The sequence below is a fragment of the Notamacropus eugenii genome, chromosome 1, assembly GCF_028372415.1.
Source record: "Notamacropus eugenii isolate mMacEug1 chromosome 1, mMacEug1.pri_v2, whole genome shotgun sequence".
Lineage (NCBI taxonomy): Eukaryota > Metazoa > Chordata > Mammalia > Diprotodontia > Macropodidae > Notamacropus > Notamacropus eugenii.
In genome coordinates this window covers 3,161,901-3,186,163 of record NC_092872.1, presented here as the reverse complement: position 1 = coordinate 3,186,163, position 24,263 = coordinate 3,161,901, and the positions used below count along the sequence as shown (strand labels likewise).

Genomic DNA, 24,263 nt, shown 5'->3' with positions numbered 1-24,263 from the left:
CAGAGATGAGTAAAACAAAAGATAATTCAGGCTATATATTATAGGCTATATTATAAAGAGTAATTAATAACAGATTCAAAGATACCAAAAAATCCAGTCTATAAGAAGAGGGTAACTGGATTAAAATGGCAAAAAAAAAAAAAAAAAAAAAGGAAAAAAAACTCTGGAGAAAGGAATTGAAACTAGATTAAATAGCTTGGAACATTAAGTGGTAAATCCTATCTAAGTAATAGACTCCTGAGAAAACCAGATGGAAAATAGTTGACTTCATATAAAAGAAAATAAAAAGATTGAAAAATAAGATATCTGATATGAAAAACAACTGACCTGGAAAACAGGTCAAAGAGAGATAGTTTGAGAATCATTGGGAGATTTAAAAAAAAAAAAAAAAGCTTGGATACTGTATTTCAAAAAATCACAAATGACAAACTGCCTAGTTCTCTTTCAACGAGAGGGCAGAGTGAAAGAATCCACTTATCACCTTCTAAAAGGATAAGTTCCAGTTATGCAATAGCCAATATCCAGAGCTTCCAGGTCATGGAGCCAAACAGAAATTCAAGTACTAAGAAACCATGCAAGACCTGGCAGCTTCTACTTGAACGATGATATCCAAGAAGATATTTTGGAATAAATTATTCTACAAAACAAAAACTGTAGGCTTGCAACCAAAAATAAGTTACCGTAAAAAGTTGAGTATAATCCTACAATTAGAAAATATATATATACGTTTAATAGAATACAGGACTTTCTAGCATTCCCGATAAAAGGTTAGAGCTTTCAAACTTTGAAGTGTAAACACAAGAATCTAGAGAAATCTAGAAAGGGAAAAGTTCTTTGAGCAATTGGAAAAGATTGAATGATGATGATGATGAAAGGGTATCCCTTCAGAACCTAAGCGCCTTCAGAGGGTATTGAGAGAGTTAATTACAAAACAAAACACTGAACTTGAGGGTAGATTGGTTCTTTGCTGTGAGTTTTAGGAGTTGAAAGTGGCAGAGGGGGACCTAAGAGGGAAGATGATACTGGAAAGAGTTGAACACTAAGAGGGTCCTCACCATTCGAGAAATGACTGCACAGAAGTTGTGTATGAATGTAATAGGAAGCCATCGTGCTGTAAGGAATGATGAAAAAGATGACTTCAGGGAGTCCTGGAAAGTAGGAATTGATCCAGAGCTGAAACAATTTATATGACGTGATTTATTTAAAGAAATGTTTTTAAAGACTCCACTCTAACCAAAGAAATGAGCAAACAGAATGACTGGCCTGCGTAGCACTTGTGATGACAGAGGTGGCCAGCCTCTTTGCAGAGAGAGACCTATTTTCAGACATGGTCAGTGCATTCATTTGTTTTGCTTGACCATGCATATTTGTTGTAAGAGTCCTGTTTTTCTTTCGATTCGGGAAGAGAAGTAGGAGAAAGCAAGCAGGGCTGGTGATAGGGGCTGGCCAAAAAAAAAAATGGTTCAAAAATGTACCGATGAGAACAAAAGGGAATACAGCCAAGCCAGACAGTTTTGAAAATAATGGGTTGTATTTGTTCTATGCTTTAAGAAAAGCAGGATGGAACAGAAATTCACAGCTTCATAGACAGTCCTCTTTTTGTGTTCTGTATTTTACATGGAAATGCACTTCTTTATGTGTGTGTGTTAAGTTCAGAGTGAAAAAACTTAAGCCAAAAAGATATTTAAAAAATCAAAAAGTGTATGGGCACTGGAAATATTTGTACTTAGTAACCAAAATAAATGGCCTGGAGTTCCCTTTCTGTGATAGCAGACAACTGTTTGCCTCTTGGAGTTTAAGGTGTTGGTGTTCATAAGTGCATTCCTGCAGAGGCTTATGTAAGTGCTCTTCAGAGTGTTTATGTAACACGTGGATCCGTGGGGCCTGGCTAGAGTTAAAGCACATGAGCGTTTGGGACCCAAAAGATACTGTTTTATCTAATCACATATGGGAAAGTAATATGGTCAGTTATAGCTAACCATGAATGCTCAGATTTTTTTCTGGTTAACCTCGCCTTTTCCTTTTCCTGGTTGAAATCTTTCCCTATCCCAGCACCCTTTATACTTTACTCTCACCATCTAGAGGAAAGATTTAATTTTATCTTCTGGGTTTATAGTAGTATTATATGAGCGTGTTTGGTGGGTAAGAAAATCAGAAGCATTAGGATGTTGGGTTAGGTTTCATATTGGTATTTGTTGGGATGACTTAGGGCCTTGGTGTTTACAAAGTACAGGAGAAGTACATTCTTTTGCAGTATTGAACATGTGTAATTTGACTAGTGAAAAGTGTGAATTATATATTTTTTTAAAAGAAGAGTAATTTTATTAAAGTATTGTACTTTTATAAAGTAAGATATAATTGGTTCCTAATAAATGATATGAAGTAATGAAAAATTGCAAATCAAAGCCTATAGGACTTTGTCATAAACACGAAACCTTCATAAACATCTTTTAACATAAATTAATCATATGTTGACTAGATTTTAAATCATGTGAGTATGTAGAGAATCACAAATCTCAGAAGATGGAGACACATTAGAAAAGAATTTATGTCCTTCAATTAAAAATTTTTTTTAATAAATGTGTTCCTCTTATTTTTCTAATAGCAATCTAAGGGAGAAATTATCTTGAGCATTTTTTGCACTAAGAATTTCCCATACTGTGTCTGAATTGTTACAAATTCCAAATGAATTATGAGTTAGAGGTTTTTTTTTACTTTATTTCCCAATTATTATCATTATTTAGATGACGAAAGTGAGCTCTCCTCTTTAATTAGGGGCAAAACCTAGAGGTTCCTGAATCAAGGAGAAAGGAAATGTTAGGGAACACTTAACTGCCACCAGTCATTGAATTGAAGTCATCAGGCGTAGACAAAATATAGCCCAGCTTTCCGGCAGATATGATCATAGAACTGCTGTCAGAGCAGTTGAAATATCATGGATCATAGGGAGAGGTGCCTTGGGATTGGAGGTGGGTATATATCTCAGTTTTGTGAAATATAGTGCACTCCTCCAACTCTTCCCCCTCCCCCCAAAAAAGCCTGCTCCAAACAGATGTAGAAAATGCACCAGACCAAATCCTGATAAGGAAATCCAAGAAAAAGTCACAGTGAGTCATTCATCCAGCCCAGTTCAGCATAGAGAGACAGATTTAAAAGGTCTGTGAACACTAGGGAAAGGATCTGACCAGGAATGCATTTAGCTAAGCACTAAGGTACAGAGGAGAAACTGTGCACCAGGCCAAGAGGAGGTCTCAGATCCATGGTAGGGCATTGTGCATCATGTGCAGAATTGGGGCGTCAGGTGCCAAGCGGTAGTTTTGGGTCACAGGTCAAGAGTAGATTGACTAAAGGACCTGCACTCAAGGATGGTGTTCTGTAGTAGGGAACAGTCTTAGTTCCTGGGCAAATTTAGAAGCAAACAGCGTGGGATGGTGCAAACCCTGGGAGCAGAGCAGGGCCTCAGCTCCAGCTCTTAGCCTACTCTGAAGCCAGCAGAGGAATAACAAGACCAGGAGGGCCAGACCAATGAGAAGCCTGAAATTACGTCACTCAGAACTAGAAGGACTTCCCAGCTAGCTGATATTGACTGAGTCTAGCAGCAGTCTACCATTGCTCAGACCCAGACCCAGGTCGGACCAAGCAGCAACCAGACTTTGACCTGAATTAGAACACAGTGTGAACCCTGAAAGCTTGCCAGTACCCAGTCTGCACCACTCCTGAGATCCTAGAATAATATGTCACTCACTACCCCAAAAAACACCTTCCCTCCAAAAATGTTGAAGAGCCTGGCTCTGATATCAAGTCCAGAGTCAGGACAAAGGCTGGAAGAATGAGCAAATAAAAAAATGGTGACAGGGACACACAAGACACGTATCCAGAAGATAATGATTCCAAAATATCTATAAGCAAAGCCTCGGAGAAAAACACAGCTTGGGCACAAATTCAGCTAGAATTCCTGGCAGAGTTGGGTTGTTGTTTTCTTTTAAGAATTTAAAATTGTTTTTTATAAATGAAGTGAGCACTCCAGAGGAAAAACAAATGAGAGTTATGGAAGACTTGGAAAGGGCACTAATAGCTTGGCATAAGAGGCACAAGACTTTGCCTAAGCAACAAACTCCCTAAAAATTAGAATGGGCCAAATAGAGGACAGTGATGGCATGAGACACAAGAAATACTGGAACAAAGTCAGAAGACTGAAAAAAAATACCCCCAGAAAATATAAAGTATCTTATAGCAAAAACAACTGACCTAGAAAATAGATAAAAGAAAAAGTATTTAAGAATCTAAAGAATCTAATGATTCTTAAATCATTAAAAACCATAACTTAAAAAAAAGAGAACCTCGACGTTATATTTTAAGAAATTTTAAAAGACAACTGTCCAGATCTCTTAATAAAGACAAAGTGAAAATGAGAATCTACCGTCACCTCCTAAAAGAAGTCTCTAATGAAAAACCACAATCGATAGGATCTAGGTCAAAGAAAAGATCCTGAAGCAGCCAGAAAGAAAGAATTCAAGGATCCCTTCAGTTAATAAGAATTTATTAAGCATCTACTCTGTACCAGGCACTGTGCTAAGTCCTGTGAATACCAAAAGAAAAAAAAAAGTGCCCCTGCCTCCAATCACATATACTCTAGTAGCCACAGCTATGAGGGAGCCTAATAAAATATTTCAGAAGGCAAAGGATACAACCAAGAATAACTCAAGGAAAAGTGAGTATAATGCTCCAGGGGGAAAATGAAATAGAGGACTTCCAAGCCTTCCTGATGAAAAGACCAGAACTGTGTAGAAACTTTGAGATTAAAACACAGAAATGGAGAAACATAAAAAAGTAAACATTAATGAGTTTTCCTTTGGGGGCTTCTTTCAGGAGGTGACCAGCAGATTCTTTTCATTTCCACTTTGGGCAGTTTTCTTTTAAACATTAATAATGAGAGTCTAAAGGATAAACTGCTTACATTCAAATACAGGGAGGTCTGATATATGTGTTCCCTCTAACATCACCAGGGTTCATAGAGGGAGTCCAATTAGACAAGGCCTGGGAGTGGTTCTGTCATGTCTTGATGATCTTGAGGAGAATGGAAAGAGAAGAGGAATACTACAGTAGAAGGCAAGGGGAAGGAAAGGAAGGTTAGGCAAAATTATCTCACGTCATCGAGGTGTCCAAGCTTACATCCACAAATAAGGAGATGGGGGAGGGAGCAGCTGGCACTCTTCTAAACTTTCCAAACTGGTCAAAAGGAAGGATACACACACAGAATTGAATACAGAAATACATTTCACTCAATAGGGAAATAGGAAAGGGGGAATTTAGAGGAAGGGAAAATTAAGGTAGACATTAGTTGTAAGCAGAACACACTCTAAGAATGTTTCTAGTTCTTTTTGTGGTGTCAAAGAATAGAAATCTAAGGGGAGCACCCATAAATGGGGAAATGGTCTAAATAAGTTGATGGAATGTGATATTTTATTGTGCTTTTAAGAAATGATGAAGCTGTGGTTTTAAAGAGACTTGAGAAGACTTGTATAAACTGATACAGACTGAAGTGAACAGAAAATGTGTACAAAAACAACAGTGTGATAAAATACAAACAACTTTGAAAGAATTAGGAACTCTGATAGGTAAAATCACCAACTAGAATTCCAGGTGACTGGTAATGAAACATTGCTGTCCACCTCCTGAGAGAAGCGTGAAGGACTCGGACTGCAGAATGAAACTTTTCTGTAAGATGGCCAGTGTGGAAATTTGTTTGCTCTACTGCACATATTTGTAAGAATAATTTGGCTTTCCTTTTTTTTCCTGATGTGGAAAGGCAACATTCACATCAGTGACTGTGAGAAAGTTCTTCATCAAACAAGGAATAAAAGTGATCACAAAAAGAAAATAGTTTTGATTATGTCAAATCAAAAAACTTTTATATGAATTTTTTTTGCAACTAGGATCAGAAGGGAAGCTTTTGATGGGGAAAAATCTTGTCATCATATGTTTCTGATATTGTAAGAACTGTAGATTATTAAATTGTAAAGAAGAATTGTAAACTATGAACAACATGAAAGATTGCCCTCAATCACTAATGATAAGAGAAATGTGATTCAAAGCAACTGAGATTTTGCTGCACACCCACCTGGCAAACTGGCAGAGATGACCAAAAAATGAGAATGATTAGTGCGGATTCTTTAGAAGAGACGCATACCAGCATAACCTTGGTGGAGTTGTGAATTGACCCGTTTATTCTGGAAAGTAGTTTGGAAATGTGTGTTTAAAAAGGTGACTAAAACAACCATACCCTGAGACCCAGAGAACCCACTGCTAAGCATGTACTGACAAAGATGTCAAAGCCAGAAAACCCTCACATAGCAATCCTTGTTGTTGAGGCAAAAATTTGAGAACAGAGGAGATGCCATAAGCTAAAGTCTGAATTTTAAAAATCATGTCTTCACTAATTCATTGTTGGTGGAGCTGCGAGCGCATCCAACCATTCTGGAGAGCAATTTGGAACTATGCCCAAAGGGCTACAAAAATGTGCATACCCTTTGACCCAGCAATATCGCTACTAGGACTATATCCCCAAGAGATCATAAAAATGGGAAAGGGTCCCACATGTACAAAAATATTTATAGCAGCACTCTATGTAGTTGCCAAAAACTGGAAGTCAAGGGGATGTCCATCAATTGGGGAATGGCTGAATAAATTATGGTATATGAATGTAATGGAGTACTATTGTGCCATAAGAAATGATGAACAAGAAGACTTCAGAGAGGCCTGGAAGGACGTATATGACCTGATGCTGAGTGAAAGGAGCAGAACCAGGAGAACTTTATGCACAGCAACAACCACAGTGTGTGAGAGTTTTTTCTGGTAGACTTAGATTTTTGTAATAACACAAGAACTTCTTACCAAAAAAAAAAAAAAATCCCAATGGAGGATCTCAAGGCAAAATGCCTGCCACACTCAGAGAGAGAAATATGGAAGTCACTCACATATTCTAGCAGATCATGTTTGTGTATGTGTATGTGTTTGTGTATCATGTTCTGATTTGTTATACGATTTCTTTCATTTATCTTAGTCTGACTACATAGCATGACTATAGTGAAAATATACTCAATAGGAAAGTATATGTAGAATCTATACAGAATTGTATGCAGTCGTAGGGGGGGAGTGGGGGGTAGGTGGGGGGGATAAAATCACAATTGTATGGCAGTGATTGTTAAACATTACAAAATAAAAAAAATAAAAAAAATAAAAAAAATAAAAAACAAATTTGACTCAGAGAAACAATGCCAAAAGAAAGGAGATGAAACCAAAGCCTGATTCATTTATGCCAATCAACTCATCATAGCTTCCCCAAGCAAAAAACTACTGGCTCATCTTTCTAGCACGGTCTAAGTCTATGTTTCTCTGTGTGTCCTAGAAAGTTGTAAAAAAAGATCAATAATTCTATTTCTACAGCTTGAGACCATAAAAATTATTTTGTAAAATATGTGCTACATTATAAAATCTATTTCTTTCTCTTCCTGGAAAAAAAAAAATCATGTCTTGTGGATATGATTGAAGAAATAACAAGCACGAAGAATTCAGAGAAGTGTGGAAAGACAAAGGAAACGATATTCACAATGACCACATCAGTATAAAAAAACAACCACAAGGACCCAAACTGAATGTTGTATAATTAAAATGACTCAGCTTGGCCCTGAAAAAGAGATGAGAAAGCATGCCACCATCTCCTCTTCACTGAGTTGCACTGTGGGTGTAGCAGTGCTCACGCTGTCAGAAGAGGGTGATGGTCAGCTTTGCTAAACTGCTTTTGGTTTTCACTTTTTATTCTTTAGTGTGAGAGATGGATGGATTGACGGAGGGGTGAGGGGAAGGAAATATTTAGAAATGACATCGTAAAAATTGTAAAACAGAAAGTCGAATCAGTTCAGATCAGCCTTATTTCCTTTTTTTGGACAGTGTTAATAGACTAGTAGATCAGTGGAATGCCATTGAATTAATACACTTGGATTTCAGCAAACCATTTGACAGTTTCTTACATTATCTTGTAGACAAGATGGAGAGATGTGAACTAGATGATAGTACAATTTTGTGGTGTCAGAATTAGTTTGACTGGAGCTAAAGAGTAGTCGTTGATGGGCTGATGTTAACTTGAAGGTAGGTCTTTAGTTATATGACCCAGGGATCTACCCCTCATAGACACATTTTTTCTGTGATTTCTACAGATGAAGGATAATGTGATTGTCAGATTTTCAGATGACACAAAAAATAGCTGATTTGTTGGATTATATGGTAAAAAATACAGTAGACTAGAACAATTTGCTGAATAATAGGATAAAATTAAATAAAATCCCTACACTCAATTTCTTTTTTTTTCAAAATCAGCTCCCCAAGAATAGGAACTGAGGAGGCATGGCTACATAACCGTTCTTATGAAAACGTCCTGTGGCTTGTACTGGAATGTAATAAATAGCCTAATATGGCATCCCCCAAACCTAACACAGTTTTAGGCTGTATCAAAAAAGGGATAGTGGCCTTTACAGTGACAGTGCTAGTTTTGATATGGTCAATTCTTGTCAGAAAACCTGTAGAATGTGATATTGAGTTTGGAGCATCACATTTTATGAAGACTGTTGCCAGTCTAGCAAAAATGGTTAGGGTTCTGAGACTGTGATCAATGAGAGTCATTTGAAGAAAGTGGAAGTATTTCACTTGGAGAAGATAAGATTTGAAGGACTGTAGTAGAAGAGAAATGAGACTTGTTCTTGGCTTTAGAGTAAGCTGGTATCCCCGGAAATTACAGGGACCCCAGCCTTTTTTCAGCATCATGGAAGGAAAAAAACTACCTGACCTTTAGAGATGGCCTAGAGCAATGGGTTCCCATTTTGATGGAGGGCAGAAAATAAAGAAAGAAATGCTAAGACTGGAATGGACCCACACAACATATGTTTAGTTTATGTTTTAAAGAAGTTGGCAGTCAGATTGCAAAATTTGGGTGAAAGCAGTTAATTGGTCATGGTCATTCCCCCTCTCTTTGAAGTCTCTGATATTTCACAGCTGTGAGGAGGAGGACTTTGATGGCCTTTCCTCAGAAGGGAGGGAGATTAACAAAAGTGCGCCGAGGTGCAAAGTCTAAGCAATACACCAATGAATTGTGTAACGTAACATTTATTATTACCTCTTATTTAGAGCTGGGTAGGAGGATCCTAGACTGCTGAATGACATGAAGGAATGACTAGTTTCTTTTTTAAGTAAACATAAACAGCCTTTTAGCTCTCTTCCTTGTTATACTTCATTAGAAGTGTGGTGAGTATAACCCAGGTGGAACTGGGAAGGAATTACCTGGAAGTCTTACACTTCTGTTTGAGAGCTTCCCTTTCTTCCCCCTGCTGTACAGTGTTTTGGTTCCCTATTTTGGCCTGGGCATATCTGGATGATGGAAGTCAGCTCCCTTTGCAGAGGTGCCAGTACTAGCTACTTGGAATCTGGGTGCTTCCCACCACTGTCCATCACTTTGAAACTCAAGAGCATCATGTTAGTGCCTTTCCGTGATGCTGAAGTCAGCCCAGAAGATCGTAAGCATTCTCTAAGATCAGCTTTTGGTTTTTCCTTTGTATAAAAGTAAGAATTTTCTTCCTGAAAACCTGAGTTTAATCCTAGGTCTGCTATTTTCTATAAGGAGTCCATGGATAGATTTCTGGAGGCCTGTGAACATGGCTGGGAAAAAATAGATTTTTGTTTCGATATAATTGGTTTCCTTTGTGATACTATGTCTTTTATTATTATTCTGACCTTGTGGCCTTGGGCCAGTCACTTCCCTCTGTTTCACATGAGATATAGAACACTTACTGCAGTGCCTGGCACATAACAGGTGCTGTATAAATGTTATCTATTGTTATGATGATTTTTTTCCATTTGCTTATATGTGAAATGAAGGGGTTAAATTGAGATGATTCCTAAAGGTTCCTTCTGCCTCTGAATCCCGTGATCCACTGTGGCCGGCATTTTGGTAAAGACTTCTTATAACTTTGTTTTGCTTGACCTGAAATGTCATTAGTGCAAGGGGGCTCCCACTGAGGGAGGAACTCCAGGACCTCTGATCAATTCATTGCTTTTTCTAGTATTAGAGATTTTCCTGGGAGCACTAAAAAATTAAAGAATTTGTCAAGGTCGCACAATCATGATCTGTCAGAAGCAGCACTTGCATCTTTGTCTTCTTGGCTTGGGAGTCAGCTGAGGCCTATCTGTGGCCTTCAGTTTCCTTAACTGTAAAATAAGGATATTAGACAAAATAACCTCCAAGTCTCTTTCAGCTCTAAATCTGTGATCCTATGATCAGTCATGGGGGTAATTTGCTAGCATCAGAACTATTGAATGGAATTATAGGTAGAGCTAGTGAACATAGAGCCACAGTTATTTTCTTGATTTAATAACTGGTCTTTTTACCTTAGGAATAGATACATGATAGAGTCCTGAATATACCTTGTTTGCCTTGGCCTATCTTTCCCATTTCTCCATTTCTGCTCTTTCTTCTCTTCATCTCTTGATCAAAGATGTCAAAGATCCCACATGAGGGGTCTGAGTGTCACCTAAAGCCAGATTAAAATTTACTTGGGAAATATTTAATAAAATAAGTAGAAATGCATGGAACATAAATAATGGCAATATGTGTTTTTTTAAGTCAATATATACCTTCAAGAATCCATTTCTGTTTGAGTTTAGCACCACTGGTCAGGATTATTCCCTCCTTCCAACCTCCAGCTGTAAGTTGTATTTTATGTATCATACTCACTTGCATAAATGTTTCATCCATACCCCTTTGAAATCTAGGACTGTTGTTTTTCATTTTTGTATTCTCAGCGCTGATCCATAACGCATAGTTATGAATCTGTAATTTCCTTTATGTGGGAACTCCTTGCACTTACAGAGATCATATCCCTTAGCAACTAAGTCTTCGTAACCAAGGATAGAGAGGTTAACACTTTTACCAATGATCATCCTTCTAGGAAGTGTCCAAGGTAGGACTGGAACACAGGTGGTTCTGGTTCCAAATTTAGAATGATGTATCCCCTCTTCCATGCTGCTGCTTCTTGCACAGAGTAGGAGTTGAATCAATTTGTTGAAGACCGTAGTCTTTCGTGAAGCTTTCTTTCCTATCTCCAGCTCGCAGTGATTATTCTCCCTGTTTTAGCATGTTTATAACTTTTGTGCCAGATCATTTGTAAATTCCTTAAGGAGAGTAACTTACTTTTACTTCTCTATCTCCTTCACAATGCCTGGTACACCAGTATACAATAGGGACTCAATGACATTTTGTTGGTTTAATCAATACCCTGGTCTTGAATTGATCAGTAAAAGGAGCAATTACTCAGGCAGCTCCCATTGTCTGATTCTGGGGCTATGTGAGAGTGCAGTAGGATTGGGAATAGGTACGGTGTGAAGAAAACTCAATGAATGAATATTTATCAATTGCTTACTGTATGCCAGGCACTGTGCTAAGTGCTGGGGATGTAAAAAGGGGCAAACACTTCAAAGAACTCAGTCTAAAGGAGACGATAGGTAAACAAACATACAAAGCAAACTGTATACAGGAAGCATAGGAGATCATTAAGAGACAGGAGGCACTGAGGTTAAGAGGGGTTGAGGAAAACATTTTGTAGAAGATGAAATTTTAGTTGAGATTTAAAGGAAACCAGAGCAGAGAAAGAAGAGTATTCCAGGCATGGGGGACAGCCAGAGAGATCCCAGAGGTGAGAGATGGTGTTTTGTTCATGGAATAGCCTGGAGAAGTTTTTTAAACTATCTAGAAGTAGGAAAGCGGTATGGAAACTGCCAAAATAAGAGCCAGAGAGCTCCCTGCTCCACACACACCCTTGATTCTGTAGGACCTGCACTCAGCAGGAAGTGGCCTTTAGGGTTGAAGTCATGGGTTTAGTCCTTGCTATATCCCATTCCAGAGATTCTCGTATAAGAATGTATTTAGGGAACTTTGAGTAGTATATCATAATAAGATTCGTGTGGCACTGAGCAGTGAAAGATGCTTTTTAAGGAAGTAGGACAGCCCCAGGAATCCCAGAACTAGTGTCCCTGTACTATTTAGATGATTAGTGAGATCTGTTTGTTTTTGTGAGTTTCTGGCATCCTCTGGTGGTATCTGAGTGAATACAATAGCCCTTAACATAGTTTCCTGACACTATAGATTTAGAATTCACACCATTCTTTTACTACAAAACTTTCAGTGACTCCTCTTTACATGCCAAATAAAGCATAAATTCTTGATCCTGACATTCAAGGCTTGCTATAATCAGTCACCAACCTACTTTACCAACCTTATCTCATACTATTCTTCTTTGCTTTGTTCCCCAAGTCAAAGTGGGCTACTTTTAATCCCGCACTCTCATCTCCCTTTGCTCATACCATCACCTGTGCCTGAAAGTGAGCTTTCCATCCCACCTGTGTAGCTTCTCTTTCATGCCTCACTTGGGATACTACTTTTCCTGTTAAGCCTGTCTTCCTCTTTAAATTTGTCCTAACACTTTTCCACCTAGACTTCTTTTTTTACATTTTTCACATAGTTATTGTCTGACATATTTCAGTTTTATCTCCATAACACAGCAGTGTTGTATAGATGGGAAACACTTAGTAAATGTGAATTGAATTGAATTTGAAAGGCTCCTAGACATCTAATCCTACACATTCCTTTTCCCCTTTCTCTAATAATATTATGTTACTGTTGTTATACTGTCACTATCCTCTCAGTACCTAGCATTCCTAGCTACTTTTTGCTTTCCCTGAACCCACATATTGAACCTATTGCCACATCCTACCTCTCCTCCCTCAGTATCTCATGTATCCCATGTCTTTGCTCTCCTGCAAGCATCCTCAGTGAGGCCCTCGGAATAGCTGCTAAATTGATCTTGTACTTTCACTCCTAGAGTAGGCTACGAGTACGTTGGAAAAAGTGCTGGGTACGCTTGGATCTGGCCCTGCCTTATGACGTTGGGCCAATCACAGATTTTCTGGGTTCATTCCTCATCTGTGAAATGGGAGTGGGGAAGAGGGGTTAGCCTAGGTGAGCTCTAAATGTAGGATCCTGATTTCCTCTCTAGTCTATCCTCCATATCAATAGCCAAGTAATGTTAATGTGACATTCTGATTGTGCCTTTATTAACCCTCTTACCATGCCATAATATATCAGCTACTATACTAGACATTGAGAAAACAAACATGAAAGTGAATTAATTCCTGCTGTCAAAAAAAATATTCTGCTAACATTGTGCTAGGGTGGCAATGTTGACAAATGAGTAAGTCTAGGAAATTGTATGTGGGTGTATGTGGTTGTGTGTGTGTGCCTGCACGAGCATGATTGGAGGGTGCAAATCAGGCCCTCTCCTTTATTAGTTGTAACAGGTGGTACTTGACTTGAGAGGGAGCTAGTAGTTCTAAGAGGTGGTTGAGAGAACAGAGCATTCCAAGCAAGGCAGCAGGGGCAGCTTGGGCAAAGACAACAAAAGATGGAACAGCAAGTCCATTAGACTTGAAGCCACATTGTGAAGAGCTTTAAATGACACAGTTTGTATTTTACCCTAAGGTCAGTGGCGGTGCCACTGAGATTTCCTGAGCTTAGGAGTGATGTGGTTAGAGCTGCACTTCAGGAGCTTCCCTATGCCTCCTGAGTCAAATCTAGAATGCTGGCATTCAAGGCCTTCTATAGTTTGGTTCTAGCCTATCTTATGAGCTTCATCTCTTACTCTTGTCTACTCAAAATAGCCTGCTCTGACCCTGATTTTGTGCCTTTGATCACACAGTCAGTGCCTTAGCTTGAAATTAACTTCCATCCCACTTTATCTCCCTTTGTTCCTTGAAGAGCCAAATCAAATACCACCTTCTTCATGAAGTTTTAATCCTCCCCACCACTACCAGCATCTAAGTGGCATGGTAGATAGAGTGCTGGACCTGGAGTCAGGAAGAATTATTTTCCTGAGTTCATTTCTAGCCTCAGACACTTACTAGCTGTGTAACCCTGGACAAGTTATTTAACCCTGTTTGCCTCAGTTTCCTCTGTAAAATGAGCTGGAGAAGGAAATGGCAAACCACTCTAGTATCTTTGCTAAGAAAACCCCAAATGGGGTCATGAAGAGTTGGATACAACTGAAATGGCTGAACCACAACAATGACCACCATCCCACAGATGAAAGTTATTTCACCTTTTTCTAATTTTTCATGCTGTTGTTTTGGGCCTACTTTATGCTCCCTCATGTCATAATTATTTGCTTATCTCCTGATGCCCATATGATACAAAACCTCTATCACATCTGTCTTTGTATATCTAGAGCCTAACACAGTGCCTTGCTCATAGTAGCAATGTAGTAAATGTTTGTTGAGATGAATTGAGCAAGGACGCTGAGGCTGGACAGGCTCATGACTTGTTGAAGTGTCATGTAACTAGTTAGTAAAAGAGCTGAGACTCTCAGCCTTGTGCTTTTTGTATTACACTACATTGCCTCTCTCTTCAGCATCCTACAGTATATTGGATAATTTACAGAGTATTACTATACATTTCTGATTTATTACAAAAGTTCTCCCAAAGTCCATAAGTCAGTGGGTTTGAATACCTCTGGTGAGAAATAGCATGGTATTGTGGGAAAGAACATTGGATGTGAAATTAGGAAACTTAGAATCATAGCCACATGGACAACCCATTTAATCCTCTACGAACTTTATTTTTCTGTTCTGTAAAATAGTAATAATTCAAAAGTATAAATTGCCCAAGTTAACAGGACAAGAAATAGAATCCTCAAATAACTCTTTGTTAGAAAAAAAAATTGAACCTGTCCATAAATGAACTCCCCAGTGGAGGGAAAAACTGAGTCTAGATCTACTTCCAAGCAAATTCTACCAGATATTTAAAGAACAATTCTAATACTACATAAACTATTTTTTTAAGTAGGTAAAGAAGACCTGCAATACCACAAATGTGGTCTCTGTGCAAATCCAGGAGAGTCAAAGCAGAAAAGGAAAACTATGGACCAATTTTTCTAATGAATATTCATGCAAAATTTTAAAATATTAACAAGAATTTGTCAGCAACATATCCCAAAGATTATACATTATGATCAGGCCGAATTTTTACCAGGAATGCAGGGCTAGTTCAATATTGGGAAAACCATAAGCATAATTTACAGCATTAATAACAAAACAACCAAAATTATATGATTATTTCAATAAATGCAGAAAAAACTTTTGACGAAATACAACACTCATTTTGTTTAAGAGCATATATATGCACAAACACACACATACACACATGAAAACGTGGGAATAAATGGAACTTTCCTTAAAATTAAGTATTATGTGTCTAAAGCCAAGAGTAAGCATTATCTGAAATAGGGATAAACTATAAGCTTTTTCAGTAAAATCAAGCCCAAAGCAAGAATGTCCATTATTACTATTCAATATTATGCTAGAAATGTTAGCTATAGTGATAAGTAAAAAAAAAAAAGAAAGAAAGAAATTGAAAAATAAGCATAGAAAATGAGAAAACAAAAACTATCCCTTTCTGTAGGTGATTTTTGCAGGCTTCCTTAGGGAACCCTAGAGTGTCAATTAAATGTAGCTAAATTGCAGGATATAAATAAACCCACAAAAATTATCATCATTTCTTTATGTTACAAATTAATGCAGCAGAAATAGAGAAGTTCCATTTAAAATAACCACTGACAATATAGAGTACCTGAGAGTTTGCCTGCCAGGAAATGCACCTCTGTATGAACACAATTAGAAAAAAGCTCTTCATATAAATAAAGACAGATCTAATCACCTGGAGAAATATTAATTGCTCATGAGTAGACCAAGCTAATATAGTAAAATGACAATATTATCTAAATTAATTTACTAGTTTAGTGCCATACCAATTAAACTACCAAAAAATTACTTTATAGAGCTAGGAAAAAATAATACCAAAATTCATCTAAGGAATAAAAGCTTAAGAGTATCAAAGAAATGAATGGGAAAAAAACAAGAGACAAGGAAAGAGGCAACACTGGATCTTAGAGTATACGGCAGAGCTGAGAAAGAGAGAAGGTTCAGTGGAACGGATCAGGCATGTGACATGCAGAAGCCAATGAGTTCAGGAGATCTGAGCTGTCAGGGCACTAGGGGACAAATACTTGCTGGGAACTCACTTAAGCAACGACCAGTATCTCACACTGTACGTCAAGGTAAGCCAAAATGGGCACATGATTTAGACATAAAGATATCACAGGCAAAGTCGTAGAACCTGATAGAAATTACCTGTCAGATCCACAGAGAGAGGAAGAATACATTACCAAACAAGAGATACAGAGGTTCACCACAGGAGGTAAAATGGATGATTTTAATTACATAAAATTAAGTTGTTATACAAATAAAACCACTACAGCCAAAATGAGAAAAAAAGCAGAAAACTCGAGGGAAATTTTTGCAGCAAGTTTCTCTGATGAGTCTCATTCCTAAAACATATAGGGAACAGTTAAACTTATAAGAGCCATTCCTCAATTAAGCAAAGAATATGCACAGGCAATAGGTCAAAAGATGGGAATAGGCAGTTTCATTAGCCAGACTGGAAACAATCTCTAAATTACTAATAAGAGTAATAATAGAGAAATACAAATTAAAACAACTGAGGTATTACTTCACACCCATCAGATTGGTGAAAACGACAAATGCTGGAAGAGAGATGTGGTAAGAGAGGGACATTGATGCCTTCTCAGTGGAGCTTTGAACTGGTTCAACCATTCTGGAAAGCAATTTGGAACTGTGCCAAGAAACTCTTACCTGTACATACCTTTGATTTAGCAGTACCAGTGCTAGGTCTTTACATCAAAGAAATCCAAGAAAAAGGGAAAAGACCCATATGTGCAAAAATATTTTATAGAAGCTCCTTTTTGTGGTAGCAAAGAATTGGAAACTGAGGAGATGCCTATCAGGGAGTGGCTCAACAAGTTAGAGTATATGAGTAGGATGAAATCGTATTGTGCTGTAAGATAATGGAGGGAATGGTTTCAGAAAAAAAAAAAGAAACCTGGAAATACCTGTGTTACTGATGCAAAGTGGGCGAGGCAGAGTCAAGAAAACAATTCCTGTAGTAACGGCAGTATTGTAAAGATGATCAGCTTTCAAAGACTTCGGAACTCTAATCAATATAATGACCAACCATGATTCCAAAGGACTCGTAATGAAACGCACTGTCCACCTCCACGCAGAGAGCTGATACTCTCAGAACACAGTTTGAAGCATGTTTTCTTCTTTCCTTTTCCTGGGGGAGGGGGCCACAGAGGTGGCTGGCAGCAAAGGCAGACATGGCTAATGCTGAAATCTGTTTTGCATGACTGTACATATTTGTAATGGATTTTGTTTTTCTTGCCTTTTTAATGGGTGAGGAAGGAGAGAATTTGGAACTGAAAATAAAATTGAATTTTAAAAGTAAATAGAAGTAATCATATTTGGACTGTTAACAGGAATATTTTGAGGATGAAAGATAATGCAAAACTTAAAACATTCTGTAAATGTAAACTATTGTTAGGTACATGATCAAGTATTAGATCAACAGTGAATGAATGAAAAAACATTTGTTTGCTGTGTGCCGGGCACTGTAGTAAACACTGGAATTAGAAAAACAAAGACAGCTCTTGGCCTTAAGGATTTTATATTCGAATAGGGGAAGACATTAACATATGTGTTTAGGGGAGCGGTGTCCAGGAACAGATGTTTTGGACTGGGAAGTCATAAAGATGGTAAATGGGGTCCTGTGGTAGTTGATTTAGCCTTTCTAGGAATGGTATTGATTTGATCACTGTTCCCATGGCTGGTGGTGGAAGTGGCTAGGGAAGGGAGGTGGCCTGGAGAGCACTAGTATGATAGGTCTGGGCCTGAAGGTGGGAACTGGAACACCAACTTGAGGTGTGACCGAATGGCATGAAGATAGTTTCTGAATGCCTCCTCTTGTAAAGTACCAAGTATCTATGTGACGTGTCATTTGAGGCTGAAGTGAAAGAGTATGGGTGTGATTGTTTGAATTTGACTACATTTTGCCATATTATGGTATTCCAGTTCGTATCTTATTCTGCCAATCAGAAAAACTCGAGTGTCACAGTTTGGAGCAAACTTTTTCATTTGGATAGTGCTTATCTCTGTAAAAGATGATGCTCTCAGGATCTCTTTAGTGTTGTCATGTTTAGCTTCTTAGTGGGATTGGTGCTATACAGGCCAGTGCTGTAGCTTCCACTACCTTCCTGAGCAAGGATAGCCTAAGGGACTGGTCGACAACATCTGCTCTATTTCCTTTCTGTTTTTAGACCAGTCCAGAGAAGACATGTGTGGCACTGAACATACCCAGTCTGAAGAAGACGGGGAATGGCAGCACTCTACTTCAACTACCTCATCTCAGAGCAAAAGGGCAGAGCGTCTTGGTCAGAACCAGCGCAAGAGCCTGACCTCTGAGGACACCAAAAAAAAGAGGGCTCAGAAACCTTCCCACATGAGGAGGAACATAAGGTGAGTTATCTAAGATGCTATGGTAGGGAGAGTTATGTAATAAAAGTGCTGTGTTATTGCTTCACCCAACCCTCCTATCCCAGCACAAGTGGTGAATTCTATGACTGATGTTGCTAGTAATATTAACATTGGGCTCATTAGCAGGTCAAGCATCTCCCAAACTGCCGAAGGAGAAACTTGTAGGTAGGATTTTCATTCTGTGTGGTTCAAGCGATTCCCAAGACGTGTTCAATCCTTGGGTCTTGATTGCCAAAAGATCCTGATGTGATGGGAATTTATCTTAAATCATAGCTGGGGAATGTGGACATATCCCTATTATCAGAAGCCTAGATGAGGCAAAGCAGAATTGGTGGGAAATGTCCTGGATCAGAATCTCTGCTCATATGTCTTACTTTCTCTTTTTAAAGTGACAAGAGGGTAGGCAAGGAAATTAACTTTCTATCCATATGATATGAGAACATCTAGTCTAGATATGTCAGTAATTCAAGAATGTAATTTTGTTAATGGGGGTATTCTTCTCCCCAACTCAGATACTAAGCACTCTATAAGATGTGGTTTCTGAAGGTTGCTATGGCTAAAAAATTTATCACCCTTCACCCTTTGGGTGAGCCTTTCCAGACTTAGCTAGGCTCGTCCTCGGATAACAAGCATGCAGACCATTACCAGCCCTGTTCTTAAAGTCTTTACAACACTAGCAAGGCCTGCCAGAATTTAGACTGTGCTGGCTTGGCTTTTTAGAATCTGGGGTTACTCACCTCTGTGTGGTGTCTAGGGCTTTAATGATGGATGGAGACCAATGAAAGACTTTTTTTTTTAACTTAGCACCAAAAAAGAATTCTAGGACTCCAAGAAGTTCTTCACTCTGTTAGACTTCTACTTCTGTGGTTAAAATGGTATCTTTGACCACATGAAGTATGTCATCTTGCTTGTCTGCTGAGGCTTGCAAATATTCAGGCTTCCCTAGTGACTGAAATAATGTGAAAAGTACAGTGCTCTGAGGGTTTCTCTGATATTACCAAGTTCCGTTCCTTGGTCTGCTACTGAAACGGCTTGAAACTACACAATATACCAAATTAAAAATACTGAAAACCAAAGGATAAATTAACAGAACTGAAATTAAGAAAACTATTGAACTAATAAATAAAATTAAGAGTTGGTTTTATGGAAAAAAAACAATAAAATTGATAAACCTTTGGTCAATTTGATTTTAAAAAAAGAAGAAAATCAAATTACCAATATTAAAAATGAAAAGGGTGAACTCATCTCCAATGAGGAGGAAATTAAAACAATAATTAGAAATTACTTTGCTCAACTGAATGCCCATAAGTATGATAATCTAAGTGAGATGGATGAATATTTTAAAAAAATATAAATTGCCCAGATTAACAGAAGAGGAAGCTAAATACCTAAATAACGCCAAATCAGAAAGAGAAATTGAACAAGTCATCAATGAACTCCCTTAGGAAAAAATCTCCAGGGCCAGATGGATTTACAAGTGAATTCTATCAAACATTTAAAGAACAGTTAATTCCAATGCTATATAGACTATTTGGGGAAATTGCTGAAGATGGAGTCCTATCAGACTTTTTTTATGATACAAATATGGTTCTGATACCTAAACCAGGAGGAGTCAAAACAGAAAAAGAATATTATAGATCAATTTCTCTAATGAATATAGATGCAAATATTTTAAATAAGATATTAGCAAAAAGAATATGGCAACTTACTATGAGAATAATATAATATGATCAGGTAGGATTTATACCAGGAATGCAGGGCTGGTTCAATGTTAAAAAAACTATTAACATTATTGATCATATCAACAACAAAACTAACAGAAACCACATGATTATCTCAATAGATGCAGAAAAAGCTTTTGACAAAATATAATACCCATTCCTATTGAAAACACTGGAGAGCATAGGAATAAATAGAACTTTCCATAAAATAATAAGCAGTATCTACCTAAAACCATCAGCAAGCATTATATGCAATGGGGATAATCTAGATGCATTTCCAATAAGATCAGAGGTGAAACAAGGATGTCCATTATCACCATTGTTATTCAGTATGGTACTAGAAATGTTAGCTGTAGCAATAAGAGAAGAAAAATAAATTGAAGGAATTAGAATAGGCAGAGAAGAAACTAAGTTATCACTCTTTGCAGATGATATGATGATAGATATACTTAGAGAATCCCAGAGAATCAAGTAAAAAACTACTTGAAATAATAGACAACTTTGGCAAAGTTGCAGGTTACAAAATAAACCCAGATAAATCATCTGCATTTCTGTATATTACTAACAAAGCCCAACAGCAAGAGATAGAAAGCTATGGTAGACACTATAAAATATCTGGGAGTCTACCTGCCATAACGAACCCAGGGACTCTCTGAACACAATTACAAAACACTTTTTGCACAAATAAAGTCAGATCTAAGTAAGTGGAAAAACATCAGTTGTTTGTGGGTAGGCCGAGCCAAGATAACAAAAATGACAATTCTACCTAAATTAATTTACTTATTCAGTGCCAGACCAATCAAACTACCACATAATTATTTTCTAGAGCTAGAAAAAATAATATCAAAATTCATCTGGAAGAACAAAAGGTCCGGAATATCAAGGGGAGTAATGAAAAGAAATGCTTAGGGAAGGTGGCCTAAAGCTACCAGATCTCAAATTGTATTATAAAGCAGCAATTATCAAAACCACCTGGTACTGGCTAAGAAACAGAGGGGTAGACCAGTGGAATAGGTTAGGTACTCAAGACACAGTAGTCAATGAATATAGCAGTCTACTATTTGATAAACTGAAGGACCCCAACTTCTGGGATAAGAACTCATTATGTGACAAAAACTGCTGGGAAAACTGGATAATAGTGTGGCAGAAACTGAGCATGGACCAGTGCCTGAAACTGTACACAAGAATAAAGTCCAAATGGATATGTGATCTAGGTATAAATAAAGACTGATATTATAAACAAATTAGAGGAGCAAAGAATAGTGTATTTGTCAGATTTATGGAGAATGGATAAATTTTTGACCAAACAAGATAGAGAACATTATAAAGTGCAAAATGGATAATTTTGATTACATTAAATTGAAAAGTTTTTGCACAGACAAACCCAGTGCAACCAAGATTAGGAGGGAAGCAGAAAACTGGGAAAGAATTTTTGCAACTGGTGTCTGTGATAAAGGCTTCATTTCTAAAATATATAGAGAACTGAGTAAAAATTAACAAGAGTACAAGTCATTCCCCAAATGATAAATGGTCAAAGGATATGAACAAGTAGTTTTCAAAGGAAGAAATTAAAACTATAGTCATATGAAAAAATGCTCTAAATCACTATTGATTAGGGAGATGCAAATCAAAACAACTACCACATGACACCCCTCGGATTGGGTAACATGACAAAACAGAAAGGTGATAAATGTTGGAGAAGATAAGGGGGAGTTGGAACACTAATTCATTCCTGGTGGGGCTGTGAGCTGATCCAGCCATTCTGCAGAGCAATTTGGAACTATGCCCAAAGGGCTAAAAAAATTGTACATACCCATACTGCTTCTAGGACTGTATCCCAAAGAGATCATAAAAATGGGAAAGGGTCCCACATGTATAAAAGTATTTATAGCAGCCCTCTTTGTGGTGGCCAAAAACTGGAAATCAAGGGGATATCAATTGGGGAATGGCTGAATAAATTGTGGTATATGAATGTAATGGAATACTTTGTGCTGTAAGAAATGATGAACAGGAAGACTTCAGAGAGGCCTGGAGAGACTTAAATGAACTGATGCTGAGTGAAAGGAGCAGAACCAGGAGAACTTTGTACACAGCAGCAACCACAGTGTGAGAAGAATTTTTCTGGTAGACTTAACCCTTCACAGCAATGCAAGGACCTGAAACATTCCCAAAGGACTCTAGAGGCAAAATGCCATCCACATCCAGAGAAAGAACTATGGAATTAGAACGCAAAATGAAGCAGAATATTTTATCTTGTGTTATGTTTTGTTTTGGTTTGTTTTTTTCTCATGGTTTCCTCCTTTCATTTTAATTCCTTTATGCAGCATGACTAAGGTGAAAATGTGCTCAATAAGAATATATGCATAGAAACCATATGGGGGGGCAGAGCCAAGATGGCGGAGTAGAAAGACGCACATACACTAGCTCCGAACCCACAGCCCATAAAATATATGTAAAAAAAGAACCACCGGCGAATTCTGGAGCAGCAGAAGCCACAGAACAATGGAGCGGAGGAGATTTCTGCTCCAGAAAACCTCTCGCAAAAGGTCCCTCGCACCCCGGTCCCGGAGCAGAGCCCAACCCTGCCTCTGCAGCATGCCGCCGAAAGAAGCAGATCTGAGCAGGCTTCAGGGACAGAATCTCCAGCGGCCGCGTGAGTCCCCCACCCACAGGTGACAAGGGTTGGGGAGAGGGTCTCTTCGGTGGGTCGAGAGGGGTGTGGGGTGCCCCCATAACTCAGGCCCCCTCGGGAGGCAGCAGCGGAGGCGGCAGCAGACAGGGGCTCCCCAAGCAGGCAGGAGCCTGGATCCATTGTTGAAGGTTTCTGCATAAACCCCCTGAGGGAACTGAGCCCGTGAGGCGGCCCTGCCCCCACCTGAGCACCTGAACTTAATCTCACACTAAATAGCAGCCCTGCCCCCGCCCAAGCCCTGAGGCTTGGGAACAGCATTTGAATCTCAGACCCCAAGCGTTAGCTGGGAGGATCCGGAGGCGAAGTGGGTGTGAAGAGAATATTCAGAAGTCAAGTCACTGGCTGGGAAAATGCCCAGAAAAGGGAAAAGAAATAAGACTATAGAAGGTTACTTTCTTGGTGAACAGGCATTTCCTCCCTTCCCTTCTGATGAGGAAGAACAATGCTTACCATCAGGCAAAGATACAGAAGTCAAGGCTTCTATATCCCAGCCCACTCAATGGGCTCAGGCCATGGAAGAGCTCAAAAAGGATTTTGAAAATCAAGTTAGAGAGGTGGAGGAAAAGCTGGGAAGAGAAATGAGAGACATGCAGTCAAAGCATGAACAGCAGGTCAGCACCCTGCTAAAGGAGACCCAAAAAAATGCTGAAGAAAATAACACCTTGAAAAATAGGCTAACTCAATTGGCAAAAGAGGTTCAAAAAGCCAATGAGGAGAAGAATGCTTTCAAAAGCAGAATTAGCCAAATGGAAAAGGAGATTCAAAAGCTCACTGAAGAAAATAGTTCTTTCAAAATTAGAATGGAACAGATGGAGGTCAATGACTTTATGAGAAACCAAGAAATCACAAAACAAAACCAAAAGAATGAAAAAATGGAAGATAATGTGAAATATCTCATTGGAAAAACAACTGACCTGGAGAATAGATCCAGGAGAGACAATTTAAAAATTATGGGACTACCTGAAAGCCATGATCAAAAAAAGAGCCTAGACATCATCTTTCATGAAATTATCAAGGAAAACTGCCCTGAGATTCTAGAACCAGAGGGCAAAATAAGTATTCAAGGAATCCACAGAACACCACCTGAAAGAGATCCAAAAAGAGAAACTCCTAGGAACATTGTGGCCAAATTCCAGAGTTCCCAAGTCAAGGAGAAAATATTGCAAGCAGCTAGAAAGAAACAATTCAAGTATTGTGGAAATACAATCAGGATAACACAAGATCTAGCAGCTTCTACAAAGGGCATGGAATAGGATATTCCAGAAGTCAAAGGAACTAGGACTAAAACCAAGAATCACCTACCCAGC

General features: G+C 38.4%; 1 protein-coding gene across 5 annotated transcripts in view; it reads left to right on the top strand.

Annotated features, from left to right (window-relative positions):
- RAD54L2 (RAD54 like 2) overlaps positions 1–24,263 on the top strand; it is a 144,922-nt gene that overhangs the window by 88,189 nt on the left and 32,470 nt on the right. For all 5 annotated transcript variants that reach the window (XM_072650444.1, XM_072650445.1, XM_072650439.1 and 2 more), the window contains exon 3: positions 18,327–18,525. In XM_072650444.1, coding sequence (XP_072506545.1) covers positions 18,327–18,525 — 199 coding nt within the window. The remainder of the gene's footprint in view (positions 1–18,326; positions 18,526–24,263) is intronic.